The sequence below is a fragment of the Elephas maximus genome, chromosome 11 (genome assembly GCF_024166365.1).
Source record: "Elephas maximus indicus isolate mEleMax1 chromosome 11, mEleMax1 primary haplotype, whole genome shotgun sequence".
Taxonomy (NCBI): domain Eukaryota; kingdom Metazoa; phylum Chordata; class Mammalia; order Proboscidea; family Elephantidae; genus Elephas; species Elephas maximus.
Genome location: NC_064829.1, coordinates 91,123,712 through 91,149,731, shown reverse-complemented (window position 1 = coordinate 91,149,731; position 26,020 = coordinate 91,123,712). Strand labels below are relative to the sequence as shown.

Genomic DNA, 26,020 nt, shown 5'->3' with positions numbered 1-26,020 from the left:
GACAGCATATTTATGGATCTGTTTTTTTTTTTTTAATCCATTCTGTCACTCTGTGTCTCTTTATGGGTGCATTTAAGCCATTTACATTCAGTGTAATTATTGATAGGTGTGAGTTTATTGCTGTCATTTTGTAGTGCATTTTTGTGTGTGGTGCTAACATTTCCTTTGCTCCTCTTACTCTCCTGTGCTGAGTACCTGTTGTTTGTGGATTTCTTTTTCATTTCTTTTATTTTTGTAGATTTTGTTTTTATTGAGACTTCATGTTTTTCTTCTTTATTTTGATGAGTGGGTTTGTTAACTTTCTCTGTGGTTACCTTGAAATTTTTCCTTATCTACCGAGGTTTGAACCAGTCTATTATTACTTGGTATCGCCTGGCCTCCCTCTCCATTAGAAAGTTCTATACCTACACTGTTTGTTCCCTCTGTTATTGTTCTGACGTTTTTGTCATTTATAGATTAACCTCCCTGGTTCCCTGCTGCAATTCTTTTGGTTTTGGATAGTTCTTGAGAGTTCATTTCCTATATTGGTATCCGGCTGGTAAAATCTTGCATCCTAAATTCAGGCTGTGTTCTGATGTTTGTTCTCAGATCAAAGTACTCCCTTTAATAATTCTTATAGGTTTGGTTTGGTTTTTACTTATTCCCTTAAGTTCTGTTTATCTGGAAATGTCCTAATTTCATCATATTTGAACAAAAGTTTTGCAGGATATATATTATTTGTGGTTGGCAATTTTTTTCTTTCAAGGTTCTATATATGTCATTCCATTGCCTTCTTACCTCCATGGTTTCTGCCAAATAACCAGGACTTATTGTTTCTCCTCTGTAAGTGACTGTTTTTCTTGAGCTGCTCTCAGGATTTTTTGTCTTTGATTTTAGCGAGTGTGATTATGATATGTGTTGGTGATTTTCTTTTGTGATCTATTTTGTACAGGGTTCATTGAGCTTCTTGGATGGTCAGCTTTTCATCATTCGTAATATTAAGGAAGTTTTCTGTCTCCAATTCTTCATCGATCCTCTCTGTGCTGTTTTCTCTCCCTGTTTTGGAACTCCACACAAATTTTTGCTTTTGATTGTATTCCACATAATTCTCAGGGTTTCCTCATTTTTCTTCATTTTTTCTGATTTTTCCTTGGAGTCGTATCCAAGTGTTTGTCTTCAATTTGACTGATCCTGTCTTCCATCATTTGATTGCAGATTTGTTTTGAACTGTTTTTTTTTTTTGTTTTATTTGGTTATGTCTGAGGAGGTGGGCTGTGTGTTCTTTGTTGTTTTCTTGTCTGTAGTCATGATACTTTTCACCTCCTTGACCAATATGTGGGGCCAGTCACTGAGCTATGGTGCAGCAGGGCAGGTCCAGCTGAAGTGGAGGAGTTGGGATGGGTTGTTTGTGGCATGTACTAGGGCCGACAGGGTGGGCCAGGAATCAGTGCTGGGCAGGTTCCAGTAGGCCATGCCTGTGCTGCTTGAAGGTGTGATGTCCAGCACACAGTGCAGGTAGGCAGGAAAAAGGGGTAAGGTTATGATGTATGGAGCTAATATGGATATAGAAAAGAGGAGAGAAACAGGAACCAAAACAAACAAGAAACAAAGGGGGAAAAAAGCACAAAGGGAGTTTGCCATTGGAGTGGAGAATTGAGAAACCAAGAAATGGAGAAAAGCAAAAAGAAAAAAAAAAGGGGGGGTTAAGAAAAATAACTAAATTTGGGGGGGAAAAAAGGAAAAGCCCCCAAGTGTCCCACTGGTGCAGCTGCAAAGACCAGCAAACTCTCCCAGGCTGTGCACTATAGCCTGGCTAAAAGGGATACAGATGTCACACAGCACCAGGTATTCAGGAGACAGGAAAAGAAGGTAAATATAGACAGATGATAACTGAGAAATGAAGAGAGAAAGGGGAAAAGAGAAAAGAAAAAAGAAAAAGAAATGCCCCCAGGGATCCCACCTAGGCGGCTACACAGATTGGGGGAGTGGCTCCTAAGTGGTGCAATGTACCCTAATGAGACTAAGACAAGTGTATTACTCAGAGAACTTGTCCACAGCCATCCACTGATCTCAGATATGTTTAAGCACATTTTGTTTGGAATAAGCCCATCTGTGTACAAACTGGAACTCTAGTAGCAATACCTTTTGACTTACCCTCTCTCTATATATATATTTCCCTGATTTTGCTCCTCTAGAGAACTCAACCTAAGACAATCTCCAACTCTACCATTCAGACAGTGAGAAATCTGGCTACCACCATCCACCATCCCTTTACTTAATTGTTCAGTTCCAGTATGCATGCACAGTGGTGTCAGAATTGTTAACCTGTACCCTGTGGGGGTGAGGGAAACTTTGTTGAAGACAGTACAATTCTTATGTAGAGTTTCTTTTGCCTTGAGTTTTACAAACTCCACTCATTTTCAAAATTACTTAGGCCAATAGCTGCTTTCACTAACCCACCTACAGTGAGGTCATTCTATACGTTTGTAATAGTTATTTTGTCACCTTTTCAATATTAATATTTAATATCGAAAAGATGTTAAAATTGTAAACAAAATTCTATTGGAGTTGCATTTACTAGACAATTAGAGATTTGAAAATGTTTTTATTAGACCAGAAAACTGATCTAATCTAAATTTGAACAGTCAAAATAGAAAATGTGAGTGAATGTTAGAACTAGTGATATCAATAAAATCCATAGACACATTATAGTATCAACTTCCAAGTCCAGTTGTCAGAAAATTGTGGTTTCTTCAATCTTAGCTCTTTCACTCCAAAAAATCCACTAAGAAAATAAATCCACACTATCCAAAGTGTTTAGCATTCATTTATTTGTTCTTCTAAATATCTTTGTGAGGTATAATGAGAATTTTAAAGATAAGGGGATAGGGGACTTAGGCAAAAACAAACAGCAAATAAACACTGAATAATACTATACAATCATATTACTAGAACACAGTGGAGGGGTAGCCCTGATATCACAGTTCCCACTGTCATGATGTGCATTTGAAAGACAGGGTGAGCTAAAAGAAGAAATGACCATTATGACTAGTGAGAAGCCTTTTTTGAGAAGATTACTCCAGGATGTTCCTCAATAGAAGAACACACCACTGATCTCAAACTCATCATCAACCCAAGGTTGATGTATGATGGCCAGATGGGGATTATTCTCTTCCACAGCTGTCAGAAGCAACTGAGTTTCCTCATCAAATGCACATTTATTTAGCCTGGGAAAATAGAAATAATGTTTTCTTTACACGATTTTTGCTTCTCTATATTCCAATGACTACTTTCTCTTCTAGAATGATTAGGAAAATTTTATTGGATTTGAACATAAAGCTCCTTTCTTTCCTACAGACTGGGAACCCTCTGTTTTACACAGTACAGTGAAAGAACCTTATAGGGCATGTGTCAAGAAGTCAAGATTTAAGTGAAAAAAGGTTGAAGTTGGATAAAAATGACAACTTCCATTCATTGGCTGTTTATATGCCCAGGTATACAAATTATTCCATCCTATTTTTTTTTTATACATATCTATACTCAAAAAACCTTAAATAATGTATTATTGATTCTTCTCAAATGTGTAAATAGTATAGTGAAGCCCATGTACCCCTCACCTGGCTTCACCCATTATCAATATTCAGTCTGTCCCATTAATACCCTCTTACGGGTAGATTTGTGTCCCTCCCCCCGCCCCCCGCAAATATGCTCAAATTTTAATCCTTGATACCAGTGAATGTGACCTTATTTGAAAAAGGAGTTTTTGCAGATGGTATTGTTAGGTGCCATTGAGTTGGTTTCAACTCATAGTGACACTATGTACAACAGTATGAAACATTGCCCAGTCCTGCGCCATCCTCACAATTGTTATGCTTGAGCCCATCGTTGCAGCCACTATGGCAATACACTTTGTTGGGGGTCTTATTTTTCACTGACCCTTTACTTTATCAAGCATGATGTCCTTCTCCAGGGGCTGGTCCCTTCTGATAACATGTCCAAAGTATGTGAAACGAAGTCTTGTCATCTTTGCTTCTAATGGGCATCCTGGCTGTTTTTCTTCCAAGACAGATTTGTTTGCTCTTCTGGGGGATGTTATTAGTTAAGCTAAAATGAGGTTATAATGGAGTATGCTGCTGTTAGCTGCTGTTCAGTCAGCCTCTGACTCACGGTGACCGCATATACAACAGAATGAAAGGCTGCTTGGTCCTGCACTATCCCCATGGTTGGTTTCAGATCAGACTTAGGATCCTTAGGGTTTTTGTCAGCTGATTTTCAGAAGTAGATCACCAGGTCTTTCTTAAACTGGAATATAGTGAGTCCTAATTTTGTAATCCAGTATGAGTAGTATCCTTATAAGAAGAGACACAGAGACAGACTAGAGGGAAGACAGTCATGTGATGAAGAGGCAGAGATAGGAGTAATGCTGCCACAAGCCAAGGAACATCTGAGGTAACAGTAGCTGGAGGAGTTAAGAAAGGAAGGATCTCCCTGCAGAGTCTTCAGCGACAGCATGGCCCCACTGATACTGTGAGCTCTGTGTGGCCATTGCAATGAATTATCAAACTCAGCAAAGAAGTAGAATACACCGTGTGAGGGACAAATAGTGTCAGAATTGGTAAAAAGGCCTGGTGAGATGAGGTATGTCTGACCTCTGCCTCATAGGAGTCAGCCTTGGGCTGTTGATCTTGATTCTCCTTCGGCCTTGTGAAGTTAGAAGACAGACACCTTCCCTCGCCATTTTTACAGGTGGTTTTGCATACCAGGAGATATCTGACAATGTCTGGAGATGTTTTTGACTGTCATGACTTGAAGGAGTGCTATTGGCACCTAGTGGGTAGACACCAGGGAGGCTGCTCAACATCCTGTAATGCACAGAGCAACCCACCAAGACAAAGAATGACCCAGCCCAAATGTCAATTGTGCCAAGGTTGAACTACTCTATAATAGACTAAGGAGTCCTTGAGTAGCACAAGTGGTTAAGCAGTTGACTACTCGCTGAAAGGTTGGCAGTTTGAACCCACCCAGCAGTGCCTCAGAAGACAGGCCTGGCGATCTATTTCTGAAAGGTCACGGCCTTGAAAATACTATGAAGCGGTTTTACCCTGCAACACAGGGTGTCACCACGAGTCGGAGTCAACCTGATGAAAACTAACAACAACATAATAGACTAACCTTGCTATGATGTCATACACTACCATAGGAATCAATGTTCACTCACCCAAGAGTCTGCAGAGCACAGTCCAGTTGGCTCAGTGCCTCACACAGCAACACCACCCCGTCATGGTCAAAGGCGTTCCAGTCCAGGTTCAGACTTCTCAGTGTTTTGCAGGCAGTGAGAGCAGAGGCGAGGTCCTCACAGCAGGCAGTGGTGAGACTACATCTTTCTAGCCTGTGATGGGGAAACGCAGCAGAGAAGCAGCCCTGGCTTTGGGCAGGATGGAAGGCAAACCATTGTCCCCACCAACTCTATGCCTCTGAGCAGAAGACTCTGGAGTCTAAGCCAGTTCTCAATGGGGCAATAGTGTCCCCAAGGGACATGTGGCAACGTCTGAAAACATTTGTCGCACCTGGGCGTAAGGTACTGGCATCTTGTGGGTGGAGGCGAGGGATGCTGCTAAACATCCTATAATGCATAGGATGCCCCCCCCCCCAAAAAAGAAAACTATCTGGTATCAAATGTCAATAGTGCTGAGGTTGAAAAACCTTGGTACAGTGAGACAGCACTTTAAATATTGGAGTATCCCAGGCAGATCTTGTTTTTAAACCTACTTCCCTTTAGCTTTATCCATCCTCCAGCTTTTCCTACCCGTGAAATAGGGAAATCTCTGCACTCAGCTGCTAATGGAAAGGTTAGCAATTCGAACCCACCCAGGGGCTCCATGAAAGAAAGGCTGAATGATCTGCTTCTGTAAAGATTACAGCCAAAAAAACCCTTTGGAGTAGTTCTACTCTGTAACACATGGGGTCGCCATGACTTGGAATTGACTCGAAAGCAACTAACAACAACCACCCCATAAAGATGACCCATGGGTACTCACCCAAGATTCTGTAATTTACAGTTAGGATGCTTCAAAGCTACACATAACTGCTTGACACCAACATCTAGTATTGTATTGTTCCCAAGTTTCAGGGTCTTTAGTTTTTCATTGCTAATAAGAACGGAGGAAATGTCCTTACAGCAGTCAGCAGTGAGGAAACAATTCGCCAGCCTGGAGGGAAAAATACACACAACCACACACTCAGAGGTCCAATCTTAATGGCTTACTTTGTTTTTACTTGTTCTTATGAAGCAAGAAACAGGAGATTATGATGATGAGGAAAATGCAATGACTTCTCATTTTGCTCAGAATGAAAGCAAGTTTCTTACAATAACCTGCAGGACTCTAAAAACTCTACCGCCCCCCACCCCCATTACCTATGTTCTTTACCTACTCCACTTGGCTTCAAGCACTCAGGACCCACGTGACTCACTCTCCACCTCCACACCTCTGCTCTGGTTGCTCTCCTGCTTGAAATGCTCCTGCCCCAGACATCAGTGGAGCTACTCCCTCTTCCCTTCAAATCTCTGCACAGATTTCATTTGCTCAGCGAGGCCTACTCTGACTAGTCAGTATAGCATGGCCCATTCCCTCTCCAGCCCTTAGACTAATGATACCCCATAGTGCTATCACCTTCTATCACACACAAACATATATGTACGTGTACATATGTACACACTATATATGTGCACACATATATGTGCATATATGTATACGTATGTATACGTTATACGTATACATATTGTGCATGTTGTATCTTGTATATGTACACATGTTGTAAGTGTATATGTGTACATATTGTATGTATATATGTATGTACATGTATACATGTGTGTGCATGCTATCTGTACGTACATACATATATCACATATGTATATATTATACATGTGTAACCCCAAAAACCCATTGCCATTGAGTCAATTCTGACCCATAGTGGCCCTATAGGACAGAGTAGAACTGCCCCATAGGGTTTCCAAGAAGCGCCTGGTAGATTCAAACTGCTGACCTTTTGGTTAGCAGCTGCAGCTCTTAACGACTATACCACCAGGGTTTCCTATACATGTATAGATGTATTTATATGTGCACATACATGTATATATTTGTGTACATGTATATATGTATATGTTTGTGTTATGTGTAAGTATGTATGTATGTGTATAGGAAGTCCTGGGTGGTGCAAATGATTAAGCACTCAACTGCTAGCCAAAAGGTTGGTGGTTTCTATTCACCCAAAGACACCTCGGAAGACAGCCTTGCGATCTGCTTCTGAAAGGCCACAGCCTCGACAACCCTATGAAGCAGTTCTACTCTGCACACATGGCGTTACCATGAGTCCGAGTCAACTCTACACCTGGAGTCTGGTGGGTAAAGTCCAGAGATGTGGCCAAACATTTTACATTGCACAAGACAGCTTCCCACAACAAAGAATAATCTAGGCCAAAATGTCAATAGTGCTGAGATTGAGAAAACCTGAAATCCACACATATAAGTGCTGCTAACCCAAAAGTCAATGGTTTGAACCAATCAGTGGTTCCATGGGAGAAAAGACCTCAAGATCTGCTCCCATAAAGATCACAGCCTAGGCAGTTCTACTGTCTTACAGGGTCACTATGCGTCAAAATCAACTTGACAGCATACAAGAATAACAACATATACATACTCACAGCCTCACACACATACAGACATGTTATGTGCATCTGCACTCATGCAATGAACATGTACAATATAGTGTTGTATACATGTGTATACACACCCTGACAGAAAGACAGACACAGATACACACACACACACATACATAAGAATGACACTTCATAAAATAGAATTGATGGGGACAGGGACGTTGGACTATTTTACCAACTTATTGTCCACACCCACAGGAGTTGCCAGTACCTGATAGAAGGAATGAATGATTCTTACATTATGTCTCATACTGAGTGTTTATTATGGGCCAACCAGAGATAATAGCTCTTTACGTGCATTATTCTAGCTGGTCACCTCAATTCTCTAAGGTCGAGACTATGATTATCCTTGGCTTGCACTTGTGGGGAGGTGAGCCACCTGCACAAGTTCACACAGTCAAGCAGTCACACTCAGGACTCTACTTCAGGCTTTTCTGATGCTAGAGACTCAACTCCACAGTAGCATGGTGGGCTACTCCTGTCCTAAGAATTCTTTAGTTGAGACACAAGATAGACACAGCAATCCCACTCCTCACTATACACCCAGAAGAAGTGACGGCAGGAATGCAAAAAAAAAAAAAAAAAAAGACCTGTACACCAATGTTCATTGCAGCACTTTTTACAATAACCAAAAGGTGGAAACAACCAAAATGTCTATCAAGAGATGAATGGATAAATGAAATGTGGTCTATACACACGGTGGGATACTACTCATCTATAAAGAGAAATGGAGTCCTGATGCATGCCAACATGCTGAGCAAACTAAAACTAAAGTCAGTTGCAAAGGATAAATACTGTACCACCTTGCTTATATGAAGTAAGTAAATACATACAAACCAAAGATTATTAGTGGTTACCAAGAATGGGGGGGAAGGGGAAACAGAGGAGTCTTTGCTTGGGAGCATTGAGTTTATGTTAATGGTGGTCCAATTATTTGAAAAATGATAGTGAGAGTGCATGTACACTTTGAAGAATGACCAGTAAATTGTACATGTAGAAATTGAAATGGCCTGTTTTTTTATGTATATTTTTAACACACTCACACACACACTCACACACACACTCACACACACACTCACACACACACTCACACACACACTCACACACACACTCACACACACACTCACACACACACTCACACACACACTCACACACACACTCACACACACACTCACACACACACTCACACACACACTCACACACACACGGCACGCCTACTGAACATTCCCAGAACCAGATACAGTAAACATCTAGCTTGTTTCCGTCCTCACTCCCCGCCTTCCGTCCTCACTCCCCGCCTTCCGTCCTCACTCCCCGCCTTCCGTCCTCACTCCCCGCCTTCCGTCCTCACTCCCCGCCTTCCGTCCTCACTCCCCGCCTTCCGTCCTCACTCCCCGCCTTCCGTCCTCACTCCCCGCCTTCCGTCCTCACTCCCCGCCTTCCGTCCTCACTCCCCGCCTTCCGTCCTCACTCCCCGCCTTCCGTCCTCACTCCCCGCCTTCCGTCCTCACTCCCCGCCTTCCGTCCTCAACATCCAAAAAGGAAACCCTGATGTCAAGCAAATCATGGCCAGACCTACCATAACTCCTCTATGTGACAGTATGAGCTCTTCAAGGCTTCACATAAAGAATTCACTCCACTGTCTTCCAAGTTATTTGACCCCAGATCAAGAAGGGTCAGGGACTGGCTATACAAAAGAACTTGAGAGATGTAGTCACAGGAGACAGAGGAGAGACAACAGTAATTTAACCTGCAAAGACAGACACACACAGACACTTGTCAGTATGCTTAACTTTTATATGGAAATATTCTCATGAAGCCACATGCAAACATTTTCAAGTTGTGCCTTATAATCTGCTATCTCAGATTCCTCCTCCCATCATTTCTTCATGTGAGAAAATAAAAAGATTAAAACTTCTAGCAGCTGCAAAATCAGAATAAAAAATCTGAAATACACTGGAGAATTCCTGATTCCGGTTCCAACTCAGATCATCCCAGGCTGGGTGACCTTGAACAAAAATCACCCAGTCTTGTGACATCATGTACTTATGGTTTAATGAGATGTGTTGGACAACATCCTATTTAAAATAACTTTCAATTTTAAAAGTATTCCTTAAAAGTAATTAACAAAACAGTTGCCATCAAATTAACTGACTTGTGGCCAAAGCATGTGTGTCAGAGTAGAACTGCGATCCATAGGGTTTTCAATGGCTGATTTTTCAGAAGTAGATTACAAGGTCTTTCTTTCAGGGTACATCTTGCTGTACTCAGACCTCCAACCTTTGTGTTAGTAGTTGAGCATATTAACCATTTATACTCCCCAGGGACTCCAAAATTAATTTAGTGATTATGAAATTAATTCTTGTATACTTGCCATTGAAAACCTAGAAAATAAAGGGAAGTATAAGAGATAAGTCAAAAGTGGTAGCTAAAGGCTGAATATGGCCCCTGGGTATAGTTTATTTAGCTGATGTCATGTTTTTTATATATTATATATATATACATTAATTTTTTAAATTACCAGTCAACATTTTTAAACCAAAATATTTCGCATATAATTCTATACTTATATAACTACCAAAAGGAATCCCTGGGTGGTGCCCCTGTGGATCACAGTGGTCCCATCCCCAACAGATCATGGGGATGGTACAGAACCAGGAAACATTTCGCTGTGTTGTGTGTGCAGTCATTACAAGTTGGGGGCTGACTCAACAGCAGCTAACAACGATTAGATGTGAGACATCTAAGGGCTTAGTCTTGCATCTCTGAATTCGACTTCATAGCACCTCTGTGGACACCAAGGGTTTGTATTAGGACTTTGAACTTGTTCAAACCTGTTCAGTCATGGCTTATGAAGTAAAACCAGAACAGACTTGATGTTTTACAGTTTGGGTGATGTGGAATGATAACGAGAATAGGAAGAATTGCAGGTCAAAGCCATGGAATGGAAGTCTACAAAGAGGTGTAGTGAGACCTTTCAGGAGCCTGATGTGTGAGACTGGTTTATTGCCAGGACTGTGGAGAGTGGCACACATTTGAAGCGGCATGGCTGGCCACCATCTTTGAGCAGGGCACCACTGTTTCTGACTCTGCTCAAATTTCAAGAGGCAAGAGATTTGGTTGATATGCAATGCCTACACTGTCCTTGTTTCTCTAAAAGGGAGTTTGGAATTCTAGCAGGGCTTCAACCCGTAACATTTCCCATTCTGGTTATCATTCCAGTTCACCCAAATTTTAAAAATTTGGGTCTGTTCCAGTTTTGCTTTCTCAGCCATGACTGAACCAAGGAAGAACCAGTTCAAAGTCCTGGTTTGTACTGGCTCCATTTCACTGATGTGGCAGCTGAGGCATGGAGAGATGACTCGGGTTTGTCTGACTTCAGGGCCTGTGCTTTTGAACTCTGTTCTGTCATCTCCCTCAGTGAGCATTTGATGGCCTTGATCATTGATGGATCCATGTACACACTTCTGTATTTTCCCCCAGCGTGTGCTTTCCCCAGATGGACTTACACCAGTGTCTCCAGGGCACAGTTGGGATGCTTCAGGGCATCACACAGCACCATTGTTCCTTCCTCATTCAGGGGATTTTCTGCAAGTGAGAGATGCTTCAGCTTATTGTTGCAGATGAGGACAGAGGCAATATCTTCACAAGCTTCAAGTCGGATGTTACATTTTCCCAACCTACATGGGAGATACATGTTGTGGGATTGGATTGAATGATTAAGGCAGTTTATGCAGGATTGAGTACTCTTGCTTCTAATTCTGCACCCACCAATCCTAGACTTTTTCTCAATATTCAGAGATTACGCATATGCTTCAAAAGATCCCTTTGAAGTCTTAAAAGTAAAGATGTCACTTTGATGACTAAGGTGCTCCTGACTCATGCCATGGTTTTTTCGATTACCTCATATGCCCGCGAAAGCTGTGCAATAAAGAGAGAAGAAGAGTTGATGTGTTTGAACTGTGGTGTTGGTGAAGAATATTAAATATACAATGGACTGCCAGAAGAAGGAACAAATCAGTCTTCCAAGAAATACAACCAGAATGTTCCTTAGAAGCAAGGATGACAAGACTTCAGCTCATTTACATCATGAAAGATCAATTGCTAGAAAAGGACATCAGGTTTGATAAAACAGATGGTCAGCAATAACGAGGGAAACCCTCCATGATGGATTGACACAATACCCTCAACAACACATCAACAATCTTGTGGATGGCACAGGCCAGCATCTTGTTCTGTTACATATAAGGTTACCATGAGTTGGAGCTGACTCGATGACAACTAACGATAATATATAAATTTAAAGATGTAAGTTATAAAATAAAAATTTCAATTAAAAAATATGTAAAAATAAAAGTAAAAAGTATAAATACAATTAATATTATAAATAAAATATAATTAGTTATAAACATAAATATGATGAATAAAATAAGTTATAAAAATAAAATTACTAAAGGTTAGGCTAAAATTTGAACTAAAATTCAAACTAAAAGGGAAATAAAAGTGAACTAAAAATTAAAATTCAAAAATAAAAGTTAAAATGTGAGTTACAAAACATAAATTATAAATTACTTAGCTAACAATTAAGCTAATAACTTAGCTAACATTAAATTAAAACTATATTAAAATATGAATTATAATATATGAATTTTAGATTATAAATCAAATATAAATTATAAATAGATAAAAATGTAAATGAGTTAAAAAAGCTAAAATTTAAAAATTAACTAAACATTAAATTATAAATTAAAACATAAAACAAATGATAATGTAAGTGTGAAATTATAAATAAAACAAATTTTAAATTATAAATAAAAACAAATAAGTTATAAATATTAAATAAACAAAGTATTAGTTATAAACACAAGTTATTAGTAATAAATAGTGAACATATAAATTATTAGTTTTAAAAATGAGCCTTAGATATTTGGTCCTTAAATATTTAAACTTAAAAATTTAAACTAAGTTTTAGATTAAAACAAAAAATTATAAATTTATATTTATAAATTATATACTATATATCATTATTATAAACGTGTGTGTGTGTATATATATATATATAAAAAATTGTATCTGTCAAACTCTAATTGTTTATCAGGCATGATAACTGCTGCTATTTTCTCTAACAGTCCATTATTTGTTTCTCTGTTTGCCTTTATCATTTTTTAAAAGCTCTTCACCCTCTTCCTACCCCTTAATCCCCATCATGGTAACCACTAATCTTTTGTCTAGATGAATTTCCCTAATTTAGATATTTCATAGAAGTGGAATCATACAACATTTGCCTTTTGTGTCTGGCTTATACAGCTCAGTCAGCATATACATTCTAGACTCTTTAAAAGGATTAGTGAATCACACAACTCTCCTTATTAATCACTTATTGCCGTCTACTGAATTTAGTACAAAAGCTAAGCAGATGTTTCCCCAATGAGGGGGGGGCCAGCTTTGTCCCCGAGGGAACATTGGGTACTGTCTGGAGACATTTTAGACTTTTGGGGGACTGTTGAATTTCTCCAGGGAAGGTTTTTCCATATTCACTCCTGGAAACATAAACTAGGAGGCTACCATTTTGAAAGCCAAGGAGGAAAAGACAGCTGAAAGTCTTAATGATTTGGAATTAAGATTTTTCACTCAACACTGAGGTTTTCATTCCTGGTCTCTCAAACTGTTGTCATAACTGGGGGAAGGGATCCCACTGGCATCTAGTCGGAAGAGGCCAGGGATGCTGCTCAACATCCTACAGTGCATAGGAGAGGCCCCCACTACAAAGGATTATCGTTGTTAGTTGCTGTGGAGTTGATTCCAACTCATGGCGACCCCATATGTGCAAAGTAGAACTGCTCCATAGAAGTTTCATGGCTGTGACCTTTCGACTAATAGTTGAATGCTCAACTATTTGCATCATCCAGGGACTTCCCACAATGGATCATTGTTATATATGCCATCAAGCCAATTCTGACTACATTGAAACACTACAGGACAGAATAGAACTGCCCCATAGTGTTTCCTAGGCTGAGATCTTTACAGGAGCAGATCACCAGGTCTTTTCTCCCACTGAACCCCTGGGCGGGTTCGAACCACAAACTTTTTGGTTAGTAGCCACCAAGCACTTCACCATTGCACCGCCAGGGCTCCTTCACACGAAGGATTATCTGGGCCAAATTTGTCAATAGTGCCGAGGTTGAGAAAGTCTGAGCTGAGTATTAACATGGTTTAAAAGTCACAGGTGGTCAGGGCTATTTATGCCTCTTTCTTCAAATCAGATTCACACAATTCTCCTCCACAGATCCTAGTTACGTGGCTGTCTTCCAATTTCTCCTCTCCATCCTAAGAAAGGTCGATGCACGTGGAAAAATTTTTTTTGTTTTTTTACACATATTGTTTCTCCATTCCGATCATTAGAACAGCTCCTCATGAGTGTGTCTGGGGTCTTAAATGCTAGCACATGGCCATCTAAGACACATCAATTGGCCTCAACCCACCTGGAGCAAAGGAGAATGAAGACCACCAAATACACAAGGTAATTATGAGCCCAAGAGACAGCAAGGGCCATGTAAACCAGAGACTACATCAGCCTGAGACCAGAAGAACTAGATGGTGCCCGGCTACAACCAATGACTGTCCTGACACAGAACACAACAGAGAACCCTGAGGAAGCAGGAGAACAGTGGGATGCAGACCCCAAATTCTCATAAAAAGACCAGACTTAGCGGTCTGACTGAGACTAGAAGGACCCTGGAGGTCATGGTCCCCAGACCTTCTGTGAGCCCAAGACAGGAGTAATTCCCAAAGCCAACTCTTCAGACAGGAATTGGACTGGACTGTGGAATAGAAAACGATACTGGTGAGGAGTGAGCTTCTTGGATCAAGTAGATACCTGAGGCTATGTGGGCAGCTCCTGTCTAGATGGGAGATGAGAGGGCAGAGGGGGTCAGAAGCTCGTCAAATGGACATGAAAACAGAGAGTGGAAGGAAGGAGTGTACTCTCTCATTATGGGAAGAGCAACTAGGAGTATAGCAAGTTGTATATAAATTTTTGTATGAGAGACTGACTTGATTTGCAAACTTTCACTTAAAGCACAATAAAAATTAAACAAAAACAGCTCCTCATCCTACAAGTCTCCATTTAAATGCCACTTCACTTATATAACCTCCCTCATCTGAAGCCATTTTTCCTGCTGAGAATTTCTTGTCATAGTTACCATCAATATACAGGCAGAAGATATGTGCTGGTATCAAGTGAGAATCTCTGTGCCTCAAAGTTAGGGGGAAAAAGTCTAGACATTCTCTTTTATAAGAAACAAACCAGTTGCCATCAAGCTGATTCCAAATGTTGCAGAGTAGAACTGTGCTCCACAGGGTTTACAAGACTATGACCTTTCAGAAGCAGATTGCCAGACCTTTCTTTTGAGGTGCCTCTGGGTAGGTTTGAACTATCAACCTTTCAGTTAGTAGTCAAGCACTTAACTGTTTCACCACTCAGACTCTTAATATATGTAAAATGCATTATCAGGGCCTCACATATGGCAGCTCATTTCTTGAGTTTAAAGAGAACTCAGTGGCAACAGAATTAATACCCTTTAAAATTAATATCTAGGAAAAACATGGAAGTAGAAGATTCTTTTGCAATTTACCATTTAGAAAATTGAGTTGAGGAGTTACTGGAAAGTGTGAGGGAGATTTCACAAGAAATACAAAAAAATTAGATCAAGGAAATAAACAGGGCAAATAAAAACAAGGAAAAACAAACATTCAAGGAAAAAAAAAAAACCCATAGTGTCATTCTTGACTTAGCCATGAAACATTTATAATAAATAACAGTGATGATGATAATGACAATACTGAATGTGATTTTAATCTAAAGTAAAAATAACTTGTTTCAGAAAAATGAACGTGATATTGTAGAAGCCAATTTCATATCTACCATGTGAAAGAATCTAGATAATTTCAAAGAGGTAGATCAAGAAATACAAGTTATAAACACTTTCAGACTATGGAGATAAACATCACACAAAACCTAAAATTGTTATCACTTGCAGGGAGTGGGATTGTATAATAGGAAGTCTAGAACAGGTTTCTACTGGTTTAAAAATAAGCCTCTTGATAGTTTTTTTTTTTTTTTTAAGTACCAAAAAAAAAAAACCCCATTGCTGTCAGGTTGATTGATTCATACCAACCCCATCAGGCATAAAGTGCTTCCAGTGCTGCATCCATTTGTTGAAACATCTCAGTTGGTATTCTGTCAATTCCTAGAGGCTTGTTTTTCAGCAGTGTCTTCAGTACGGCTTGGACCTCCTCCAATACCATTGGTTCTTGATCATATGCTACCTCCTGCAATGGTTGAATGTCAACCAATTCTTTTTGGTACAGTGACTCTGTATTCCTTTCATCTCCTTTTGATGCTTCCTGCATCGTTTAATATTTTCCCCTTCAATATTGCAACTGGAGACTTGAATTTTTTCTTCAGTTCTTTCAGCTTGAGAAATGCTGAGCATGTTCTTCCCTTTTGGTTTTCTATCTCCAGATCTTTGTACATTTCATTATAATACTTTGTCTTCTCCAGCCATCCTTTGAGATCTTCCGTTCAGTTCTTTGAGAATATCCCACCTGAATTTAGAGACCACCTGAAGAATAGATTTGATGCATTGAACACTAATGACTGAAGACTAGACGAGTTGTGGGATGACATCAAGGACATAATACATACAGAAACCAAGAGGTTATTAAAAAGACAGGAAAGGAACAGAAGACTAAAATGGATGTCAAAAGAGACTCTGAAAGTTGCTCTTGAATGTAGAGTGGCTAAGACAAAGGAAGATATAATGAAGTCAAGGAACCCTAAAGATTACAGCCTAGAAGACCTTAAGGGGCAGTTCTAATCTGTCATGTAGGGTCAGTATGACTCAAAAATTGACTTGATGGCACCTAAACACAGTGGTTAAGAGCTTGGTTGCTAACCAAAAGGTCAGCAGTTTGAATCTACCAGCTGCTCCTTGGAAACCCTATGGGGCAGTTCTACCGTCCTTTAGGGTTGCTATGAGTCAGAATCAACTCCATGGCAAAGGGTTTGGTTTGGTTTATGTTAACAACAACAACATATAAATCTACTAGTCATAACAACAACATGTAAATCTACAAGTCATACTTGCAATTGTAACTGAAAAGAATAGACGTTGGCCTGAGAAAGAGAGGTACACATTTTCTGAAGGGTGTAACAAGTTGATTTTGTTTATTGTTACCTCAGTTACTTCCCTTTGTTCTTTCTGCTGAAAAAGATATTTAGCCTGCCTAGAGATTACCTAATTAGGCCAGGGGCAACCCTAATAATTTTCTACAGGAAGAAATGTCTTTAGGGAAGTCTCTTTCCCTTTGGCCTCAGTGTTGTCATCTGTCATATTAGAAAAATTACGTGTGATAGTTAACATGCTTTCTAGTTTTGTTTTTGCAATTGTCTTAAGGAAAAAAAAAACCAACCACCTGTCCATCCAGCAATCCCAATCCTAGGTATATGCCCAGAAGAAGTGAAGGTAGGAAAGCAAACAGATACTTGTACACCAATGTTCACTGCAGCACTTCCATTGCAGTGGAAATAATCTAAAGCAACAAGTGAATGGGTAAACAAAATGTGGTATATACACACAATGGAATATTACTCAGCCATAAAAAGGACTGAAGTCTTGATGCATGCCCTAACACGGATGAATCTTGCAAACATCATGCTCAGCAAAATAAGTCAGTCACAAAAGGACAAATACTGCATGATCTCACTGATATGAAATAAGAAAACATGTAGAAACCAAAGATTATTAGTGGCTGTTAGGGGTAGGAGGGAAGGAAGAAGGGGGGATTTTTGCCTGGGGAACACTGAATTTATGTTAATGGTGGTGGAATGGTTTAGAAAAAGATAGTGAGAATGGATGAACAACTTGAAGAATGTAATCAATGTCACTGAATTGCACATATAGGAATTGTTGAGATGGTGTATGTTTTGTTATGTATGTTTTCACCACAATAAAAAATAAACAACAACAAAACCCAAGGGAGTTGAGGGAAGAACGAAGAAATGTCAGGTGTTTATGAGAGAATTTAAAGGAGGAATCACTGGGTGACGCATATGGTTAACTTGACCAGCTGCTAACGAAAGGTTGGCAGTTTGTGTCCGCTCAGAGGCACCTTGGAAGAAAGGTCTGATTTCTGAGAAATCAGCCACTGAAAATCCTATGTAGCACAAATTCTACTCTGACACACTCATGGGGTCATCATGAGTTGAAATAGACTCAGTGGCAACTGATAATTAAAGTGAGTACTTACTCTTTAGAATTCATCCTCTCTTTACTATGTTGTCTGGAGATGCTGAGATTCACTTATGAAAAATACAACATACAAAGGCTGACGCAAAGGACCTCTAGGGAAGAAAATGGACATTGGAAAATCTACATTGGAAAAAAATAGTCCCTGGTTGGCACAAATGGTTAAGCACTCAAGTAGCAGCTGACAGGTTAGCAGTTTAAACCCACCCAGAGGTGCCTCAGAAGAAAGGCCTGGCGATCTGCTTCTGAAAAGTCATAGCCTTTGAAAACCCTATGGAGTAGTTCTGCTGTACACACATGGGGTCACCACGAATAGGAATTGACTAGACAGCAACTAACAACACCACTGGAAAAAAATACTGTTTGCCCAGACATCAAAGAGACTTACATTAGCTTCTCAATGTTGCACGTTGGGCGCTTTAGCATCCTACTTAGCTGCCTGACTGCAGCGTACGAGAGGCTAGTGTCATATAGGTTCAGGTATGTCAGATGGGGGTTATGAAGAATGGCCTTGAAGAAGTCTGGACTATCTCCAATGTCAGACACACAATGAAACCTGCAGAAGATAAGGAAATATTGGGAGTTGTGCAACGAAGTCTGAGCACAAAACAAGAACATCTCTTTAACAATTCCTTCTGCCTCTCTTGCTTAGCCTCACAACACTGTTTTCTACGTGGTGACTCCTACCCATACGTTATTTCTCTCAATTAGCAGTACAAACCCAGCCAGAGGCACCTTGAGAGAGGCCTGGAAATCTACTTCTGAAAATAAGCCATTGAAAACCCTATGGATCACAGCTCTCCTCTGACACACGTGGGGTCTCTATGAGTTGGAGTCAACTGCAATGGCACAAGACAATAAGATTGTTGTGAGGATTAAATGAAAATGAAGGAAATAATGCGCATCAAGCAAACAGCTCTGTGTTAAAGAAGTGTTTTATAGATGCTTCCTATTTCCTGCATTTTTATTATTTTTCTTATTACAATTTTAAGGTTATTCTCTCATCTGTCTTTAGTACATTTCTTCTTTCTTTATCTGGGAAACATCTGCTGTTAAATTCCAAGCAAATGTCACCTACTACCAAAACTGCTCCCTTTTCAGCTCTCCAACCACATTTTACTTTACGTGTCAATACACTTAATGCATGGGGGCAGTGGCAGGGTTCAGTGGTAGAATTCTTGCCTTCCATGCAGGAGACTTGGGTTCAATTCCCAGTCAATGCTCCTCATGCATAGCCACCGTTCATCTGTCAGTGGAGGCTTGCGTGTTGCTATGATGCTAGACAGGTTTCAGCAGAGCTTCCAGGCTAAGACAGACCAGGAAGAAAGGCTTGGCAATCTACTTCCAAAAATATGTCAGTGAAAGCCCTGGCGATCACAACAGCCCGATCTGTGATTGACACAGGACCGAGCAGAGTTTTGTTGTGCGTGGAGTCCACCATGAGTTAGAGACTGACTGGGAAGCAGCTAATAACACTTACTGATGGACAGGATTGTAGTTCTATGTTTATGTTCATCGATCTTCTCCCAAAAGGCCAGAATAGAGAGACAGAGACTGCTAATTCCAAGGGATTAAAGAAGAGGTTAGTATCAAACTCACAAGAGCCTTTGGAGTTTACAAGCGGGCTGTGCCATTGCTTTACAAAGAATCACCAGGGAGTCATAGCTGAGGTGACAATTGTCCAACTCAAACACCTTCAGGTTCTTGTTGGTGCTGAACACTGAGCAAAGGTTCTGCCAAGAGATGAGCTTCCAGTCCCTGGGAAGAACAAAGACATGATTTTCTAGGGACTCAATTCAGTCCAAGACATTTTCAAAACTAGGAGAATGCTACTCCTAAATCCCCTAAAGCTGACAAATGCCAGCCCTGAAGAGGGAGATGTTCATCAGGTAAACTGAGCCAATATGTCATAGTGGCCAAGAATGTGTACTCTGGGGCCAGAGTCATTGAGATCAAATCCTGATTGAAACACTTATTAGCTATGTGACCTTGGGCAAGCTCTTCAATCTTGTTCTGCCTCCTCTTCCAAGTTAGAATAAAACCAGTTGTTGTGGAGTTGACTCCAACTCATGGTGACGCCATGTGTGTCAGAGTAGAACTGTGTTCCGTAAGGTTTTCAATGGCTGATTATTCAGAAATAGATCACCAGGCCTTTCATTTGAGGCACTTCTGGATGGACTTGAACCCCCAAACTTTCTGTTAGCAGCTGCGTCCTTAACCATTCGCATCACCCAGGGATTAATCTGTCCTTAGTATGCTTCCTCTTTCTTTATCTGGGAAACGTCTACTGTTGATCTATTAAATTCCAAGCAAATGATACCGACTACCAGGACTGCCCTGTTTTCAACTCTCCAACCACATTTTACTTTATATGTCAATACACTTAATTCATGGGGCCAGTGGATAAGTCCATTGTTATGAGGTTAAGAGTTAATCTTTTTTGATCTGTTGGTATGAGATTAAGAGTTAACATTCATTTTTGATCAAGGACTCAATGGATCTTGATCTAGATGGATCCTGATCAAAAGGAGGAAAAACATGAACAGAATTTCAAATTCATATGGAAACCAGGCTTACTGGACCCATTGAGACTGGGAGAATCCCCAAATCTAATTCCCAGAAATAATCTTTAAACCTTGTACTGAAACTATCCCATGATACCACTGTTAAACTAAAGACAGTTTAGCCCAATCAACAAAGAATGTTTGCCTCCAGCATAGTGCTTTTACAAAGAATTACCTATGTGAGTGTAAACTGACCACAGTTAATCTAAAGCACAGATGAGAACTTTAAGGGGCATAGAGCCTAAATTAATGATGAAACAATATGGGTAGAGACAAAATCGTGGTACAATGTGAAGTACGTAACCAATGTTATTAAACTGTTCATGTAGAAATTATGAGTGTATGTTTCGTTGCATATATTGTCACCAAAAATAAATATTATTTTTAAAAAGTTAATATTTGGTGATCCCTCAGTGCATGGTGAACTGCATCCAACTGTATCCGGAAAGTGTTCTGTTCAAAAAAGTGGTGGGTATTTGAGAACTAAGCAATGAGCTGGTCATGTGAACCTAATGGCTATGGAATAAAAAAACGTACCCACTCCCCACTTATTGGTGATCTCGTTTCCCAACATTTCACATTTACAACAGCAAAAAAATCTACTATCCAAGTATTCCGCCCATTGGCAATGTATGTCTGGCAGTAATGAATGTCAAGGTATGAGGGGAAGAGTAACACTGCCTGTGATGGTTAAGGTTATGGCTGGGCCAAGATTCTCAGTAGATCAGCATTTAATGTAATAATGCAATCTGGCAGTTATGTAATGTTGCAGTCATTTTCTATTTTTGTGATCTGATGTGGTTATCTTCCATCTTTGCACAACGCCAGTTTTCACATAACAACCTTGTCTTCGGAAGCTAACCACATTGATAAGTAAGGAGTGGCTGTACAAGCACGTCAACTATAAAACTTTCCTGCCTTTCAACCTCACATTGGCCCTATGAGGTAGGTAAGATTTTCTCTCTCCTGCTACAGAAGGAAGAACTCTGAAAAGTTGAGTTACTGCCTGTAGTAACATAGCTAGCCATCGGTAGCACCAGAGCTCAAAACAAAGTCTCTCTGACTACAAAAGTCATACACTTATGCACAAAGGCATAATGATCCATCAGATAGCCATGGCAGTTGGAACAAGCTACAAGTATGGTGGAGGGGGGGGGGTTGGGTTGCATAAGGTTAATAGATGTACTCACCTTGAGATGAATTCAGAGTCATCTGAAAAGACATTTTCTATACCCAGTACAAGTCTCTGCAACTTTCGGCAATGCTCTAGGCAGTATGAAGATATTATCAATTCCTCTGTGTTGCTAATATAAACGATAACTTCTTCAAAGAAATCCATTACTTGTGCTGCAAATTCTTTTTCCCTGGTTTCATATATGCCATTGAACAATTCCTGGAAATCCAGCTCTGTCTCATTGGATCCATATTGACTTACACTTTTTAGACACTGAATTATTTCCTGCTTTATCTCTTTTGACAGTTGGAAACCAGTGGATATTTCCAGCATTTTAGTTATTTTTTCTGTTGAAAGTCCAAACAAAAATAGCCCCATGTGGGACAGGCAGAGTTCAATTTGGCTGAGACCTGTTGCGACAAACTGGGTGATGCTGCCAATGATTGGGTTAGAGTTGTCTTCGGGTTGTTTTAGCAAATAAAACATGGCTGCATAGAACTCTTGGACATGCCTATGGATAAAGGTAATGCGGTCACCATTCCTTCGAAGAAGGTTCATTCCCAACCACCTCCAGACATCAGATTCAGATAGTCCATTGCTCCTGAAATCCCCATGGCAAAACAGATATGTCCGAGTCCATATTCCCTCTGCTGCCAGAGAGCACAGGCCTTTTAGTTGGGCTCTGTTCTCACCTCCTGCTTTTACTGCATTTATAAAAAAGGATGCATACAAAAAGGTAGAGCTCTGGCAAACAATATCAAGATCTTCTCCCCTCTCCAGCTGCCATTTCATACAACAGCAAACCAACCAGCACAGAAGGGGATTTTGGCACACAGAAAACAGGGATCCATCGTTTCTCACAAAACTGAAGGCTTTCATGGCTTTATTCTTTTCATGGAAAAAGTGAGAGCAATAGAGCTTCCTTTCATGCTCAGAGAATCCTGAGAGAACTATGTATTTTGGGTGCTGCAACAAGAAATAATGTTTTTGCATACCCATAGGCCCTAATGCAATAAGCAGAGAAGACTCTGGAAGCATTTTTTTCTGCAGCAAACTGCTCAGGATAATCTGTATTGGCTGCTGCTGCCTCCAGTCATTGCACGTGTTATCCTTAAGCCTCAAGTTAAATTTCAATTCCTCAAAGCCATCCATGATGAACAGGATGTGCTGTGGCTGGGAAAAGATGTCTTTAATTGGCTCTGAAGATTCAGGCCAGTCTCTAGAAATTAGCTCAACTAAGCTTGTCTCTGTAACACAGTTCATTTCACAGGCACTGAGGAAGAAAACAAATGTGAATCTGCCCTTCCAGAAGTTTCCTTCTGCCCATTCCAACATCACTTTTCTCAAAAGGGTGGTTTTCCCAGTTCCTTCCGAACCTTTTAGGACCACTGTGGGGGAGCCCTCACTTGTCTCCTTAGAAGTATATGCATTGTTCAGTTCTTCATACTCCTTCTTTATGGTTTCTCTATAGAAAGAGTCAGGGACTTGTAGACAAGTTTCCTTTTCCCATATAAGTTGGAACTTTTCCTTCATGTGCTTTTTGTATGGGTTTATCTCATCTGAACCAATGAGGACAGAATATAAGACAATTAAAACATTGCAGGTATACATTTACACTCCTCAAAATGACTCCTAGGAATTTACTTGAATGTATGTACAAAGACTAATGTATGTCCATGGATAATTAGGCTAATTAGTTTTGTTAGGACAATACCAAACCAAACCAGTTGCTGTCAAGTCCATTCCGACTCATGGTAACCCCATGTGTGTCAAAGTAGAACTGTGCTCCATAAAGTTTTCATGGCTGTGACCTTTCAGAAGTAGATTGGTAGGCCTTTCTTCTGATGTGCCTCTGGGTGGACTTGAACCATCAACCTTTTTGTTAACAACCTTTTGATTAGCAGCTGAGTGTGTTAATCATTTGTACCATCAATGGACACCTGTCAGGACAATAATTTATTTGATATCGTGGATTTGGAAGCATGTGACCAACATTGGAAGGCTCCTACACACATAGTTACAGGCTATATTAAGTATGAATACTTGGGAATAGTGTTTTAAACTGAAATGGGATGGTGTTACCTTCCCATTAGAAAAGCCATTTGTTGATGTTAGCTGCATCAAGTCAGCCCTGATTCTTGGTGACCCATGCACAACAGGATCAGACCATTGTGATCCATAGGGTTTTCACTGGTGATTTTTGGAAGATTGGTCTGGAAGCTCTTCTGAACCCCATTCAACATCATAGCAACATGCAAACCTCCACTGACAGAGAGGCTGTTGTTGTGCATGAGGTGTATTAGCCAGGAATTGAGCCTTGGTCTCATTCATGGAAGATGAGAATTCTACCACTGAACCACCACAACATTGCCATTTGCTCAGGGAAGACCAGGAGTTAGGGCTAAGAAAGGTATTATTGATACCATCTCTTTCATCTTCTTAACTCATTAAGATTCATTCTATTTCCACTTTACAAATAAGGTTGAAAGAACTGAGTTGATTTGGACTAATGAATAAATATTAGGGTCAGTTGTCTATTCCATATCTGTTTGACTTGAAAGTATAAGGTCCAGCTAACTTCTGTCACACCACGTTGATTAGTTAATTTCAGAAATATGCCCTTCAGCCGTCATTATTTTAACCATCCCTAGTTATGTATCTTCCATGCTCACGGGAACACATTAGAGAAGGTAAAAATTACAAATATCGACAGGACCCATAACCTGCCCTGAAGAAATGTACACAACAGTAGGTGAGATAAGACAGGTTATAAAGTACCAGGTACGTTGTAACAAGTGCCTGGAAATGCACCTAAGGAAGAATGGACCTGGAGACACAATGGTTAAGTGCTTGGCTGCTAACCAAAAGGTTGGCATTTCAAAACCACCCAGAGGTGGCTTGGAAGAAAGACCTGGTGATCTGCTTCTGTAAAGACTGCAGCCAAGAAAACCCTATGGGGAAGTTCTTCTCTGTCACATGGGGTCATCCTGAGTTGGAATCAACTCAATGGCACCCAACGACAACATGTACCTAGTTCCTTGCACATGTCAGGTTAAAAGGATGGGCAACTACAATCATGGGACTTCATCTCAGAAGACTTTGTGATGCAGGCACTAACTCCAAGTCACCTCCTGGAGCAGAACAGTGGGGAGACACCACTTAGATCAGCAGTTTGGGTCAGGACACTACTGATCCCAAGTCCATCACTAACCCATGGATGACCAGAGGTGGCTTGTAACTCTTCTACCATCTCTAAGGCTCACATTGGCCCACAACACATACTCAGCTGTGGGTGGATACAGTCACCCACTAAACAATGACATTTTCTTCATTAACAGAAGCTCCCAAGTAAGCCAACCTTCCCATACGGGTTCCCACCCTTGCATCCCACACTCACGCCTAATCTCTTCCTGAGCCTTCTTCCAGAGGTCTCTCCGATTGATCTGTAGAAAAATGCTCAGCGTCACCTCCCATGCCTGTTTTCCTGGGTAGTATTTGTCCAATAACTTTGCTAGATCTTCTCTTGAAGCCTTCTTTAGCTCAGTCCGGGGAATGGGCTTGAGTTCATATTTCAGAGGTTCTCGCAGGAGAAGCTCCTTAAATTTCCAGAACTCTTCCTTTCTGAGTTCCTCCAGGTACCACAACAAGCCAAAGTCGGAAAAAAAAGATTCGGCCATCTTGTTCCAGGATTGTGAGTTCAGAATTCTCCAGAAGAAAAATCTTCAGAAACAAGGAATAAGTGAGATCTGGACAGAAACAATATGATTACAGAGTTAAATCTCAGCAGTATAAAGTGGCTAAAAAATATTGAGATCATATATTTCTTGCTTCATATATATCTGGAAAGCTTCGCCTAAGGGAAGTTTCACCCTTTCTCAACTTTACATAACACATAGGAAAAGGAGAATACCTGTGAATTCAGTGGTAGTGAGTAACGATGTAGTGAATGCTAAACTAGATGTCAGGGGGAACTGTAATTACCTAAAACTATAAGGCTTTGAGGTTTATCAGTGGGGCCAAGTAAGGAAATATTAGGATATTTCTATCCTTGTGCCCTTCACTGTGTACGTTTGCAGAGATTGAGGCCACTCATAACAGTTGACTATTGGCTTTGTGTTATGGTGGGAGCTTCTATCTAAAGTTCAAAAGACCATGTCATCTTGAACATTTCTTAAAGGAGAACACCTAATCAGGCTTGACTAAGTAATGAAGACTTTCTTTTCGTCATCAACTTAAAGGTACTGTACAGCAATATTCATTGCAGAACTTTTCAAAA

The 26,020-nt window shown here is 40.3% G+C and overlaps 1 protein-coding gene across 1 annotated transcript; it reads right to left on the bottom strand.

Moving 5' to 3' along the window:
* Positions 1 to 3,070: 3,070 nt before the first annotated feature.
* NLRP9 (NLR family pyrin domain containing 9) lies at positions 3,071 to 25,421 on the bottom strand. The gene is made up of 9 exons (XM_049902366.1): positions 25,142 to 25,421; positions 21,761 to 23,303; positions 19,606 to 19,764; positions 18,395 to 18,562; positions 11,206 to 11,376; positions 9,276 to 9,446; positions 6,018 to 6,188; positions 5,198 to 5,368; positions 3,071 to 3,206 (listed from the first exon to the last, which is right to left on the bottom strand). Exons 1-9 carry the CDS (start codon positions 25,419 to 25,421, stop codon positions 3,071 to 3,073), a joined length of 2,970 nt encoding a protein of 989 aa, XP_049758323.1.
* Positions 25,422 to 26,020: the final 599 nt, after the last annotated feature.

What these genes read in the sequence shown, in the direction of transcription:
- NLRP9 (XM_049902366.1), bottom strand. Translation starts at nt 25,421, where the DNA reads ATGGCCGAATCTTTTTTTTCCGACTTTGGCTTGTTGTGGTACCTGGAG. An exon ending in TGTCACATAGAGGAGTTATG is followed by an intron (nt 6,189 to 9,275) that starts GTAGGTCTGGCC and finishes TTTTCCCTCCAG; the next exon opens with GCTGGCGAATTGTTTCCTCA. An exon ending in TGTAAATTACAGAATCTTGG is followed by an intron (nt 5,369 to 6,017) that starts GTGAGTACCCAT and finishes TCCCCATCACAG; the next exon opens with GCTAGAAAGATGTAGTCTCA.